Here is a 15,049-nt window from a genome sequence, read left to right as displayed (position 1 = left end):
CAATTTTTAAGGTTGAAGCAAGAGTTGTGCTGCAAGGTCTTCAAATAGCATGGGAAAACAATTACAGGAAGTTGGAGTTGGAATGTGACAACGTGTTTATGATAGAATTAATTTTGGTGGGAGGAACGACTAATATTAATTTGTGTGAGTTACGCTTAGTACATAGTTTGCTCAAACGATATTGGAAAGCAAGATTTCGCCACATCCCGAGATTTCAAAATAAGGTTGTGGATCATATGGCCAAAATAGGTGCAAGTGTTGTGGGTAATGTACAATTGTTTTGGGATTCCCCTGATGTTGTAAGGAATATAATATTAGTTGAGTGTAGTACTCATTTCTAAATTGATAGTTCTTTTAAGTTTGTAATCGTATTGCGCTTATCTTTTCTACCAAAAAAAATATACGCATATATATTTTTTGATAAGAAACCATTTATTGTAAATATTGCATAGTTTAGTATAATAGAAGTTAAATCATTATAATATATTAGGTAAATTATAGTCACCCAATTATAAAAACATTTTTATTTTAAGCAATTAAAATAAAATTTGTAATTTAAGCATCCATATTGCATAGTTCGATCATTTAATTAAAAAGCCGGTATAATAACAAGTTTAGCCCATAATATTTACAAATTATATCGATTTCATCATAATTTTAAAAAAATTAACCCTAAAAATTATAAATATTCTCAATTTGATCCTACTTTTAAAATTCCCACCGTGCCCCTCCCTCGACCCTCTCTACTGCTGTTGCTACCTCCAAAACCTCCCAAAGAATGATTCTCTTTCGATTTTTTATTTCATCAACCAAACATTTTCTCGAATAATGGGTACCATAATAAATTAATAATACATGCTTTCATTTCTAAATTCTTTGTCTCATATTTTCGCTTTTTACATGATTTGAAAATGTCCCCATTCTTAGTTGTTTTTTTTCAACTTCTTGGTTTTACATCTATTTTGATTTCTTTTTTATGTAAAATTTGAATTTTAGTTGTTTTTGATTTTTTTGCTCAATTTCAGCAATAGTAAAGAGGGAGAGGGACGATAGTAAGGGTCTCCCCCGCTCCCTTTGCTCCACCCCCCAGAATCTCCCCCTAACTTTGTTTGAATAGGCATCCTAAATCACCAATGTATAATTGTGTCAAATAAGAGGTTCAATTGCCTAACAAATAAGGTTGTTGCAAGGTGAAAAATATAATTCTGCTTAGGATTGACAAAAATGAGTTATTTTTAATTTAAAATGATAATAAAAATCAATGGAAATTTAGTGATGTAAGAAGTTTAGGCAAATGTTGATAAGATATTCCTCTAGAGAGTGAGGCTTTGTTTGATTGACTGAAAATGGTTTCCAGAAAATGATTTCTGGAAAATGAATTACTTTTCTGGAAAAGTTGATATTTTTGGCATTTGGATGAATTCATGTAAAATATTTTCTGTTATTTGGCAGATTTCCTAAAAATATTTCAGGAAAACTGTTTTAAATGAAACAAACATACATTTGAGAATTTATTATTTTTTCATTGTTTAATTGAGTTTATTTTATATCTATTAAATTTATATTTTACATTATTTTTACATATATTGCAACAATTTATTTATAGATACATCAAATTAAATATATTAATAATCATAAATTGAAAACAACCAAAGCGAATATATGATTCCTATTTGTGTTATAAAAAAAAAGATTGAATAATAATAAATTAGCTTCCAAACCATAATTAATATTACAAATTAGTAGTACACTACATGATAACTACAATATTTTCCAAGTGCATAACTAATATTACACCACATGATAACTACAATATCATCCAAGTGCATAACGAATATTACAAATTAGTAGTACACCACATTATAACTACATATTAATAATATTATCCAAGTACATAATTAGTAGTACACCATATGATAACTACAATATTGTCCAAGTGCATAACTAGTATTACATCATATAATTAGTACTACACCACATTAAAGCATATATATCTTCAACCTTGAGAAAATTTTTGAAGCCAAATTTTTCTATGCTTCGTACTTTTGACTAAGAAAGTTTTGGCCTCAGTTTCATGACTCACAAGATAATCAAACACACTACAAAGGAAGTCGTCATCCTTCTACCTCCATCGACATCACTTCTTCATAAAGATATGGTGTCTTGCCCGCAATAAATTGTTCCAATGCATTTGCAATCTTGCCAAGTTGTTCACTCACAAATTTAATTTGTTCATCAACGACACTTTCTTGAACATTTTTTCTTTTACGTTTAGATGTGCTAGATGAAGATACATTTGTTCTTGCCTCAACCTCCTCATTGTCGCAGTCTACAGCCATTGAATCTTGGTTACTATCATCCAAGTCTATGTCAGCAAATGTTCTAGCAAAACTCCATGTTTCCATATCTTTGCCAACAACTAAAGCTATTTCATCATAATAATCAATGCTTTTGTTTAAAAATGGTTCATAGTTCTTGTGTGCTTGTTGGATATTATACAAATTTAGGATAACAGGTAAAGAATATAATGTTGAAATATATTTAACATATGTATAAATATATTACTATCATTGTCGCATCATATGTCAATCAATCACATGCGATTATTTTCATGTTATCATCCCATCCAAAATCACTTTCGGCCCGAATTGTGCATATAATTTGCCATTGATTTTTTACAGTCCTCAAATGATTTTCTACATGCTTAGAATCACATTGAACTTGGAATTTTTCAGAAATAGCCACAACAACTTGATTAATAGAAATTGCTTTGAAAGTGTTAGAAGGCTTATTTCTTTTCTAGGCCTCCTTTGCTAGAATTTCAAGAAAAAGATGTTCCATCGGTTTTGTCCACTTGAATTGCTTGGTTGTCCCTTCTTTGTTGCCCTTACCCATTCTACATTAATAATTGTCATTGTCAATCATTTCAATATCCAACAAGCTTAAAATATAATAAATTCAATATCCAAAAACTTTAAAACATAATAATTTCAAAATCCAACAAACTAATTTCAATATCAATATCCAACCAACATTAAAAAAAATAAAAATTTTAGTACTAAAACATACATAACATAGAAACAATAACCCTAAGCCCTAAAACTACCTAATATTTCTAGCCCTATAATCAGTCCACATAGTTTGTGCAATTTTCTCTCTCTTAGTAGACCATTCTCTTACTTTTTCTCTTTCTTGTCACTCCGTAAGTGTTGGTATCATCAAATCAAGCTCAAGCTCCTTATATAATCCTTGATTAAGTAAATCATTAGGATCAACTCCCATTATATGATTATGAATGATACAACAAGTCAAAACTATATCTACTTAAGTTTGAAAATTCCAAAATGGTTCAACAGCTAACACACAAAACTATTTCTTTAAAATATCAAAAACATGTTCAATAACGATTCACAATGATGAATGATGAATATTAAATAGTTCCTTTGCATTTTTTGGCCCCTGATCACTAAACTCTTTTAAATGATATCAGACACCAGGATATAGGCTAATATATCCATTTTGGATGCCATATCCAGTATCAACAAGATAATATTTGCGTACAATTTTACAAAACATAATTATTACTAATAAATTATGAGCTTACTTGAAATATTTGGTATTTAATGTTACTTCTTACCTTTCAGAATTCTTAATCCTCATGGGCGTGAAAGTGCATCACTTAAAATAAGAGAATCATGTACATTACCTTCCCAACCAACTAGAACATAGGAAAATTTCAAATCAAATGTAATGGTAGCCAATACATTTTGTGTCGTCCCCTCTTTACGACTACGAAATCTTCCTTGAATGCTAAGTGGAACGGATGTACGAACATGAGTTCCATCTAATGCTCCAATACAATCTTTAAGATAAGGATAAAACCTTGGATTGTTTCTAATTTCACTAGGAGTTGACTCATCAGATAATCTAATAACTAGTTTATACAATTTCAAAATAGCTCTCAATACAACCCTAAAATAACGGTGAATTGTCTCAATTGATCTATAATATCTAGATCCAATCACTCGAAACCTTACATTATGACCAATTATATGTAAAAACATAACTACTTGCTCCCTAATATTCACCGATTTTGTTGATTGTAACAATTTGTTCCTACTAAGAATATCACACAAATTAAAAAAGAGAATCAGTCTCATCCTTATCACATCAATACAATGTTGGTCACCACTATATAAAATACTATTAATATCATTTTTCTTTCATAATCTTGATCCGCACGAGGGTGAGAAGCGATTTCTTTCCAAGTTTTTAAATTTTTAATCTAAAGAACCCCAAAAGCTAAAACTGAAGCCAATACCCCAACAATTGCATTTTGATCTTGATTATGATCCATCTACACAAAATAATGCCACACAAATATTTGATCACTATAAAAAAATGCAAGCTTGCCATAGGATCAAAGGATAAACAAACAAACAAACAATCAAACAGAAGATATACATGAAAAAAGTAATATATATCAATAACATTATATAAGTAATTTAATTTTTTAAGTTACATTAAGTAATATATTCCAAAACTAACATTTAATAATTGATTTTATATGTGGTAGTATAAAGATGTTTTTCATTTGTGGAGGAGAAACAAAATGAGATAACATATGCAAAATATTCCTATTATATTTCATTGAAAGTGACCGACATTACTCTCCACTTCATAACTATGGCCACTGTTGGATGAATTGGGACACAAATTAAATCTACCTTCATTAGTTTTAGAAATTGATTTTCCCAGCATTTATCAAGGCAGCTTTTTTATTCAAATTTCCTTAAAAACAGGAGAAAGACACCATAGGTATTTTTTTTCAAAATTATGTATCATTGAAAATATTCATTACGAGTCATTTGAATTTGATTGAAAATAAAAATTGAGTATGTTGTTCCATTGACTCTTAACATTTTATTAAATAGAGTTCTTACCATATGACAAGCAACTCCATCATCTATGATCTACCATATATATAATTAATAAGAAAGAACTGATATTAGATCAAGAAACATGTTTCATCTTTAGAAGAAACAAATTATTTGAAGCAAGAGTAGTAGTACAGGACGACATGCAAATCTATTCAAATAATTTAATGTTGTCCTAACTCTCAGCTAGTCTCAAAGAGCCAACAGGCATAAAAAAGCATTTTTTTTCTTAATTCCATGAGTTCGTGACATTTGGAATGACTATTGGTACTAAAATCATATTCATGCCACTGCTAAAATTGTACTAAGGATTGATAGATTTGTGTTCAAGAAGATCTAAACATTCAATGGCTACTAAAGGAAAAAGCTACATAGAGATAATTAGAAATAGATTAATATAATACCAGGCTTAAACATACACTTGCCATTTACTTAATGAATAAGAAAATATAATGTTGCCTTTGTAATCTTTGTTATATAAACGTTACTGACAAGTCGCATTTGCAAAACGAAGAAATGGTTTACTAAAAACAGCTTATGAACTTTGTGTTTTGATTTCATTTTACCAAGTTTCCAAGAACCCTAAAATAGATGGTGTGTTTTTGTAGGATGCAGTCAATGAGTCCCATTAAATTCTTAAATCCAAAGATAATATGTTTAAGTACAAATTCAATGAGATTAATCTCTTTTCCCACAGTCATGCATTACAAATCTGCCATTAGAAGAGAACCAGCATAGCAAGTAAGACCCCTCAGCCCAAATCTTGGACATTGATAGATCTAGCAAACCTAAGACCAAAATCTATTCATACAAAAGCATTTTTCTTGACACCTTTGCAACAAATTAACAAGATCCTTCAATATAAAACATACAGGAGCAAAAACAGCAGAGAAATGAAACAATAGTTAAAGCTTCTAATTTTTTTTTAAAAGCTTAAGACTTTGTCATTCAAAACAAGATCTCGATCATCCAAATTCCAACCAAGAAGAACAAAACAATAAAGAGAAAAAAAGAGGAGAGGCACACCCAAGAGCAAGTCACGATCATTCAAAACAATAGAGAGAGAAAAGGAGAACAGAACTTGTTGATAACAAACACACCCAAGAAGAAGAAGCACACCCAAGATGAGGATGAGAGGCTAACGTTGATGGACGGAGAGGAAAGGAGAAGAACTACTTTGTGATGAGGGTGAATGAATGGAAAATGTCTTACAGAAATAAAATTTGTAAGACATTTTACGTAAAAAATGGAACATTTTCTCGTGTTTTTGAAAATGAATTCCTTTGGTCAAACAAACACGGTAAAAGAAGGAAAATATTTTCTGGAAAATCAACTATTGGCAAACAAATGGAGCTTAATCAGTAAAACATTTTTCGGAAAAGCTTTTCAACCTTTTCTAGTGTTTGTTTGGTTGAAAATAATTTCCTAAGGTAAAATGTATTACAAAACACGGAAAAAGAAGCCTTTAATTTAGGAAAATGTCTTACCCTTTTTATTTCGGTAAGACATTTTCAGGAAAAGAAGCCAACAATGATTCTCAACACCCCGATCTTCCCTTTCCCTTCCCCCATCCTTGACACCCTGATCTTCTGTTGGCCGTTAGCCAACAACGATTCTCAACACCAGACGGTGGTGTTCATCTTTGATTTTCCCCATCTTCGCCTTTCATTGTCAAAATCTACATTGCACCACCAGTCGGCGACAACGTTCATCTTCCTCTCTCGAAGATAAGAACGAAAAAAAATTGATATGGGGAAAGGGCTGTTTATTTTCATACTTATTAGGGAAAGCTGTGATTTATTTTAGAAAATTGATATGAAAAAGAGTGAGAGAGATATGGAGAAAGATTTGGGTTTGAATCCAACCTTAACAATTTACCGATTAATGGTAGAGACACTGTTATTTCTTGCTTCTAATGAGTTTGCTTATATTAGCAACCAAAACTTTTTCTAATATAGATAAAAAATAGGGTAAAATTTTCTAATTTTTCTAATATAGTGTAAATTTTTCTAAATGATGTGAAGATTATGCTACTGAACAACTAGAAAACTTCTCTAATGGAGTTGCCTTTTGGAGCTGAGATTTTACCAGGGCCTTGTCTTCAATCTTCTTGTAATGAGTGTGGATTATATCCTCAATCAAGCAGGCTTTGTTTTGGAAATGGTAAAATTTGTTAACCTTCACCCTGTTTCAATTTCACCATTCCATCACCGCCATTACCGACGTCACCTCCACTTCCAGTGGTTACGTCGCGGTCCTCTCCATTGAGGAGGGTTATTGGCTTTTGTCATAGTTGGATCAGTAGGAGGTTTTATGGGGATTTGTAGTATTATTTACTGTTTATGGATTGGTGTTGTAAACACCATAGAGAATATATGAAGAAAAATAAACATTTGGTTAGGCTTGTTAGGTATTGTGATGAAAAAGATGAAAGGCTTTTGGTTTATGAATGCATGAAAAATGGTGTTGTTCATGATTATTTACGTGATAAGAACAATGTTGTGAAAACTAGTAGTTTGATCAATTCTTGGAAAATGAGGATCAAAATCGCTTTGGATGCAGCTCGAGGGATTGAATATCTTCACAACTATGCAGTTCCACCTATAATCCATAGAGATATAAAGTCATCCAACATCTTACTTGATATGAATTGGACAGCAAGAGTTTCAGATTCCAGACTTTCATTCATGGATCCAGAATCCGACCACAATTACAAGCCGATGAAGGCCGTGGGAACAGTCAGCTACATAGACCCTGAGTACTATGGCTTAAATGTATTAACAACAAAGAGTGATGTTTATGGACTTGGAGTTGTAATGCTAGAACTACTTACAGGAAAGAGAGCTATATTCAAGAATGATGACAATGGTGGTACCCCAATAAGCTTAGTGAATTATGCAGTGCTTGCAATTATGGCAGATGAATTGGTTAAGGTCTTGGACCAAAGGGTTGGACCACCAGAGCTTAATGAAACTAAAGCAGTGGAACTAATTGCATATACTGCAATGCATTGTGTAAATTGTGAAGGTAAAGAAAGACCTATAATTGGTGACATTGTTTCTAATTTGGAAAGGGCATTCAATGTTTGTGATGGTAGCCATGGCAATATCTCTAGTGGTGCATTTTCATTTGTTTCAGATTGAAAATTTTTCCTCCATTTTTTGTTTTTCTATCAATGATTTATCTAGATATACATCATTTTGTAGTGTAAAGATTTTTCATTTTTTTAGGGATTTTGTGAACATTGAAAGCAAAGGATAAGAGATTAGATGGTTTAATCTTGTTATTGTTTTGGATTCAACTTTGACCATTTGGGTCCATTTCACACTAAAAAGCTAAAAGGAACAAGACTTTGATTTCAAATTCTTGAATGGGCTAATATAACTTAATTTGATTTATTTTTTATAAATAAATCATTGCAATATATGTAAAAACAATTTAAAATATAATTTTATTAATATATATAAATTTATTAGTATATGTAAAAATAGCTTTTTCGGAAAATATTTTCAGGAAATCTGCCAAACAACAGAAAATATTTTACACAGATTCATCCAAACACCAGAAAAGTAAATCATTTTTAGAAAAGTAAATCATTTTCCAGAAAATATTTTACTGGCAAACAAACGGAGCCTAAATTCATCAGCTTTTGCTTGGCTTATTGACTGCACAATAAAACCCCAAAAACAAAGAAAAATTCATGGTTTAGTACCATCTCAAATCGTAAATGCTTATAAACCCAAAACTATGATTCATTCCCACATTTAACTGCTAAACTCTACTACAAAGAGGGCATCAATATGAGTTATTAATATAATTATTAACATGGGAGGGAGAGAGGGACGATGGGGGAGATTTTAAAATTAGGATTAAAATAACTATATTTGTAAATTTTGAAGATTAATTTTTAAAAAATTATAATTAGCATTAAAACTCTACTACATCAGCTTGTTGTTTGTGATTTTCATGATAGTGACCCAAATACTTCAAAACCTAGCTATATATTATATATGTTAGATCCATTTAACGTTTTATGTTTGGGGTTTGTGGTTGCTTCTCCCAACATTGTTGTCTCAAGCATACGTACTCCCCTTGGGGACGCAATATGTTTTACCATTGCACCCACCTACTTGTTGGTAGATATATTAGATTTAGTAAAGAGTGTACTTTTTCCTTAATGATTGGTGCTGTTATAGATAAAAAAATTGTTATACAAAGAAAAAAAAACATAAAAAACTAATTATGCAACAATTTTAGTTGTTATAATATAATTTTGTTATAAAACGTGACTGGTATAAAGAGTTTTGATTATAATTTTAATAATTTCATAAATATCAAATAACTTAAAATGTTAATAATGATTGCTTTTTATTTCCACGGTACTATCACATCTGCATTTGAATCTAAATAAATATTTTACTACTAATTTTAATATTATTACTATAATATCCAATATAACTATTATTTTTATTCTCTCATCTAAACCAATCTCAACACTCGTCCAAATGTAATTTCAATGAGTTTTACATATCTTTCTCTTTCTACCTCGCTTTTTTGTTTGCTTTCATTGAATGAGCGTTACACATAATTTTTTTAACGTTTTATAAATTGATATTAATTTTGCACTCGAAAAAAAAAGAAAAACGAAAAAATCTAACCTTTAATTGGAAAAATTAAAATGGAAGAGAGAAAATAAAGAAAAACAAGCTGAGGATTTTTTTTCTTACATTAGGTAATTTTATTTTGATGGAAAAATGAGATAAATGCTTATGTGATATTAAAAAAATAGAAAATATATGATATCATTTAATTAGTTAGGCCTATAATTTAGATGGTGAAAAAGGCTTATGTATGTAATAATTTATTTACATTATTCGAATAGGAAATAGAAGCATTTATATCAATTTTATAAATGGTTGAAAATGAATTTTAGGGATCATAACTTGATGGCTAAAATTTTAAGGTGGAAAATGGGCAAATGTATCATGATGAAATTGTGTGTTTTGTCAACACTCACGTTTAAGGTAAGTTTCCCAGAAAATTCTTCTCCTTTGTCTCTGAAATTTCTAATATCATCACACCATATAAACAAACCCCATAAAACAAAATTTTTTTTATTAATTTTTGAAAGAGTAATTATCAAAACTAGGCGTGAAATTTTGATTAAATTTAACTTTCACAAATCATTATTATTGAATTAAATTATTTTAAGTTGATATATTACATACCCAAATAATTATATTAATTAAATATAAAAATATTTATTTATTTATATGTGTACAATTGAATTAAAATTAAAGTTTTATATGTACATTTATAAACCCCAATTCAAGTTTAGTAGATATAATCAAATCAAAATTCATATGTCGATTGTACACTAATCTAAAGTTCATGTATAAATTTAATATTTATTCTATTTTAAATGAATCATTTGAATAAATCAGATTCAAGGTTAATAAAATTTTATTTAGAAAAATTAAACTGCAATTTAATTCGAATACTTTTAGTATAAACATTGACTAAAATTATTAGGATTTAAATTCTAAATTAAATGTTATTCTTTAATTAATAACTTTAATATAAGAGATATTATTTTTAAAATAAAATAAATCGAATATATTTAAGCTAAGTTGGGAAAAGAGAGAGCTTAAACTGATGAAATTAATTCAAATTAATTTAATTATCCGATTCGATTTAAAAAATTAGAGATATTTAAAATTTTTAATAAACAATGTTTTTCAGTTCTTTAGAAGATGATAAATATTAAAAGAAATGAAAATTCTAAAAATAATTTTAAAAATGAAAATATGTAAACTTAAAAAATAAATTTCATTGAACTGGATGATGTAAACAAGTAAATATATTTTTCCACTAATCTTTTAAATATAAACCTGATGCTTTAGTTTAAATATTTTTAATTTTTTTTCATATAATAAAAACTCAAAACATTTTTATATCAAAATTTCAAAAAAGGGGATTAATTGTCAGTTTTCTTCCTCTCGGCGTACCAAACAAGATTCTTATCATTTTAATTTTTAATTATTTCTTTCTTCCAAATTATCTTCCATTCTTTATTTATTTAATTTGACAAAACGAATTTCCCTGTTTCAGAGTTTAACAGTTTTTTGGTTCAAAATCGAAAGCGTTCACCACGATTTATCGAAAACCCTAACGTCCCAGTTTCGTCAATGCTCTCACTCTTTGTTTCTCCCAATAAATCCATCGCCACTTTTTCCCTTTAAATCCCCCCTCCTTTCTATCTGTTTCCTTCTCGATCGCTTCGATTAAGGTAGGTTCGGTGTCGTTGCATTTTTAGTAATTTGATCTTTCAATTCTTTTTCGCACCTTCTTAAATCGTAGTTATATCCTGGATATGCTTATATTTTATGACTTCTCTTCAATTTTGTGTTATGCTGACTGGAATTAGGGTTTATCTTTCGTGGATTTCGTTTGTGAATTTAGTGAACTTATGCATGTTAGGTTATTTGAATTCGCTTGTTTTGTTTCTATTTTTAGTTCAGTTAATCTTTATGTCCTCAGCTATGTTTCTGTGTTTCGAGCTTCTAAAATTTTAACTATTACTTCTCAATCGCTTTGTTTATTAGATTATGTGCTTGAATGTTGCGGTCTGCTTCATTGAGGATTTTATTGGGGACAAGGTTTTAATTCTTAGGCGCTTGCTCAAAAAGCTTTGTTGTGTTAACGGTTGTCGGCTATGTTTCTTATCATAAAACGCTAAATAAATGTTGCTTAACTGGAAGAGCTATTAATAATTTTGTAAATTAGGATCGTAACATTCTCAATCTATATTTTAATATTTTCATTTTCATAAGCTTAAGAAAGTGGGCGTTGTATGATCATGAAAGTTCGATGTGAGATTATTGCATATTTTCTGTTGCAGTTGTTGTAATACTGTTAATCCCAGATATGTTATGCATTTGTGTATGCAGGAAGGAAAAAGTAAAATGAGAGGGAAAGAAGCCTGGAAGAACCTGCTGAGAAGATGCAACTCAAAAGGGAAATTTGAGAATGTTGTTTTCATTGACGTTGATGGTGATAGATTTGAGAATGTCATCATCATCGATGCTCCTGAGTCTGTGGAGGAAAATTTACAACGTTCTAGTGGATCAAAGGGAGGCAAGCATTTCTTTTCTCCCAGTGTAATTAGCATCGATGATGATGAAACTGATAAAATAGATGATCCCGAAATTTTTGTTGAACCTGCTGGTGACTTGGACAGTGATGCCTCCTCAAGAAAAAGTTGTCCTGCACCTAACTTCATGAAGAAATCTACAGGATTAGATGATGACGATGACTGCTCGTTCATCAGGGAAAAGAAACCTGCATTCAAACTATCAAAGTGCAAGAAAACATATGCTGGGAAGACTCCTTGTGGAAAACGTTTTGGTTTAAGTCCTGACTCTGAGGATAGCTCATCTGAAAGTGATTGTTCTGATTGTGAAGTTATTGAAGGTTCTATTGGAAAACTTAAAGAACAGTGGGAGAAAGCTTTCCAGAGAAAACGATATAATGTTAGAAACGGTCAATCTGGTTCAGAGGATCAGACGAGTGCCTCAGTATCACGCAATGGTACTCCTGGAGTTGGAGAAAATAGGAGTCAGCAATATACTGGAACCTCTGCATTCTCTGGTTCAAGTGATTCAAATATTCAGAAACAAAAGTCTCCTGCCTTTGAGACTAATAGTGATAGTTACTTTGATGATACTTGTCTCGATAGGACAGAAAGGCCTTTTGTAGGATCTGAGAAGAAAGTTGGTCATGAAAACTTTTCACAGTCAAAATATAGGCCAACTGCTGAAGCTCAGTTTTCTCATATTGAGGCTGATGTTATATTTGGAAGAGAAAGATTTATGGAAGTTCCTCTTTCAAGGGATAGAAATCAAGAGTTTTCTCGGGCACCCTCAAAATTTGACCCATGTCAAAGTGATTTGCAACATGAAAATACAGTTGCGAATGAAAAGGAGAAGCTACAATCCAAAGAACCATTGATGTCAAGTCCTAAATCATCAGAAGAAAAACAGGTTGAAAATGATATGAATCCTGTTGACGTTGAAGTTGGAACTCTTTTTGATGAATCCACTTCTGTTAAGACTCCATTAGATGGAATTCCAGTAACCAGTAGTAAGATTTATTGTGATGGGGACAGTTCTCAGAATGACGAAACTCGAATTCAGCAATCTTTTTCAATAGCCGAGCAATCAAAAATTAATTCTATGCCCAACAGTGAAAAATGTGATGAAAGTGATGCATTACATGATGCCATTGTTTCTGGTGAAAAGGATATGATTATTGACCGAGAAAAGCTCAAACAGACAGATCAATACAAGCGAGCTGTGGAAGAAGAATGGGCATCTAGGCAGCGAGAGTTAAAAATTCAGGTTTGGCACTTAAACTTTTCGTTCTCTCTTTTGGCTGTTCTCTCAGTTTATTGCTAGGATTTTAGGGAAAAATAATTAATCATTTTAAAACTTGCTTGAAGATGAGGTAATCTGCATTCTACCACTAGTCTTTTATATGGTGGTCTGATCTTTTAGTTGTCAAAAAGTGTGTCGATGCAATCACATCTTCCTCATCAACTCTTTTAACTTCAAAAGCAGTTTCCTTTGTGGTCCTTTTGTCATCCACTGTACTGTTAACTCAGGTTAATTTGTATACATTTTAGTTGTGTTGTGTGTTATCCACAATTAATTTGTTAAAAAAAATTTCTCTTTTCTGGATAGCTAATACTGGTCTTATTAACAGTTTTATATTTGGTTATTTTGTGTTATTTTAGCGTCTAAACTTGATGAAGTTGGACTACAAATTAGTTCTGCCAATGGCTAGGTCAACTTAAACCTAGTTTTGAAAACATTGATTTGGAAGGTGTTTCTTTTTACATGGAATTATTTTTAATGTTACATGAAATATAATTCTTTTTGTTGGTTAATATTTTTTCTGCAGTAAATGGAATATTTGATTGAACTTGTTGCTTCACATGTATCTAATTTCTTTTGCAGGCTGAAGAGGCTCAAAGATTGCGAAAAAGGAAAAAAGCTGAAAGTATGCGTGTATTGGATATGGAGAGACGGCAAAAGCAACGTCTGGAGGAAATGAGAGAGACACAAAAGAAGGTAGAGATATCTATCTATAATTTTTCTTATCCCCGTTTTACATATTGCTTGTACTTACTTTTTGGCTTTATATTTGATTAGTTATGTCTTAATCTGTTAAATGGTTTCTACTTTAGGATGAGGAAAATATGAACATAAAGGAGCAACTAAGAATGGAAGTAAGGAAGGAGCTTAGTAAATTGGAAATATCATGCATCGATATGGCCTCATTGCTTCGTAGCTTGGGAATCCCTGTAGGTGGTGGTTCTTATCCCTTGTCCAATGAGGTGAGTGAAATCGGAACAAGTATAGTTATTTTGAGTGAATCCTCAGAAGGGTTCGATTGATTCGGATACCTTTTTCTCTCAGTATCCAATGTTATCAAATTAGGTTCTCTGCCCCTATCTTGTTACATCAGTTAAATAACAAATACGCTGTTGTTTCATTAACTTCGGGTTATGGTTCCTGCTCTGTGTGGCCGTGAGGAGATTACAATTTGTATACTTCTATGGCTATCTTAAAATTTTAGGTTGTTCACTGACAGATTGATGGCCTTTCACAGATTCATGCAGCTTATAAAAGAGCCTTGCTAAGATTTCATCCTGACCGAGCATCTCAAACTGATATTCGCCAGCAGGTTGAGGCGGAGGAAAAGTTTAAGCTTATTTCTCGCATGAAGGAGAAACTTTTAGCGACTTCATGTCACTGAATGCTAACGCAGGTTCAAAAATTGATCCTACAATGCAATTTTTGTTGTTTCATATGCAGCTAGGATTTCACATTTTTGTGTTATTCCGTATATTAGAAATTTTTTGCCAGTTCTTATCAGATGGACTGGTCAAAATTGTAAAGCAGATGTAAATACTTGCAAAGGTATCATAGCTATACGTCTGGACCATCTGGGTATATTTTATACCGCACTTTGGGATTGTAGTTCTCTCTGATTAATTGTTTCCCAACTGTGTCGTGCATAATATTTGGGTTTTATGAGGATTGTGAACT

General features: G+C 31.1%; 2 protein-coding genes across 2 annotated transcripts; both read left to right on the top strand.

Moving 5' to 3' along the window:
• Positions 1 to 7,312: 7,312 nt before the first annotated feature.
• On the top strand, positions 7,313 to 8,166 carry LOC105767510 (putative serine/threonine-protein kinase-like protein CCR3). Its single transcript, XM_052630331.1, has one exon. It carries the CDS (start codon positions 7,313 to 7,315, stop codon positions 8,078 to 8,080), a length of 768 nt encoding a protein of 255 aa, XP_052486291.1. The 3' UTR covers positions 8,081 to 8,166.
• Positions 8,167 to 10,903: 2,737 nt separating this feature from the next.
• Positions 10,904 to 15,049, top strand: LOC105771389 (uncharacterized). Its single transcript, XM_012592835.2, has 5 exons — positions 10,904 to 11,226; positions 11,888 to 13,336; positions 13,955 to 14,068; positions 14,185 to 14,334; positions 14,610 to 15,049. The coding sequence occupies exons 2-5, from the start codon at positions 11,903 to 11,905 to the stop codon at positions 14,754 to 14,756; spliced, it is 1,845 nt and encodes a 614-aa protein (XP_012448289.1). The 5' UTR covers positions 10,904 to 11,226; positions 11,888 to 11,902; the 3' UTR covers positions 14,757 to 15,049.

This window comes from Gossypium raimondii, chromosome 5 (assembly GCF_025698545.1).
Source record: "Gossypium raimondii isolate GPD5lz chromosome 5, ASM2569854v1, whole genome shotgun sequence".
In the NCBI taxonomy this organism is placed as follows: domain Eukaryota; kingdom Viridiplantae; phylum Streptophyta; class Magnoliopsida; order Malvales; family Malvaceae; genus Gossypium; species Gossypium raimondii.
This window is presented reverse-complemented; position numbering and strand designations above follow the sequence as displayed.

Bases quoted from the DNA above. Each gene is read 5' to 3' on its own strand.
- LOC105767510 (XM_052630331.1), top strand. From the start codon at position 7,313: ATGAAGAAAAATAAACATTTGGTTAGGCTTGTTAGGTATTGTGATGAA.
- LOC105771389 (XM_012592835.2), top strand. From the start codon at position 11,903: ATGAGAGGGAAAGAAGCCTGGAAGAACCTGCTGAGAAGATGCAACTCA. The intron at 13,337-13,954 runs GTTTGGCACTTA...TTTCTTTTGCAG, and splicing joins AGCGAGAGTTAAAAATTCAG to GCTGAAGAGGCTCAAAGATT. The intron at 14,069-14,184 runs GTAGAGATATCT...TTTCTACTTTAG, and splicing joins TGAGAGAGACACAAAAGAAG to GATGAGGAAAATATGAACAT.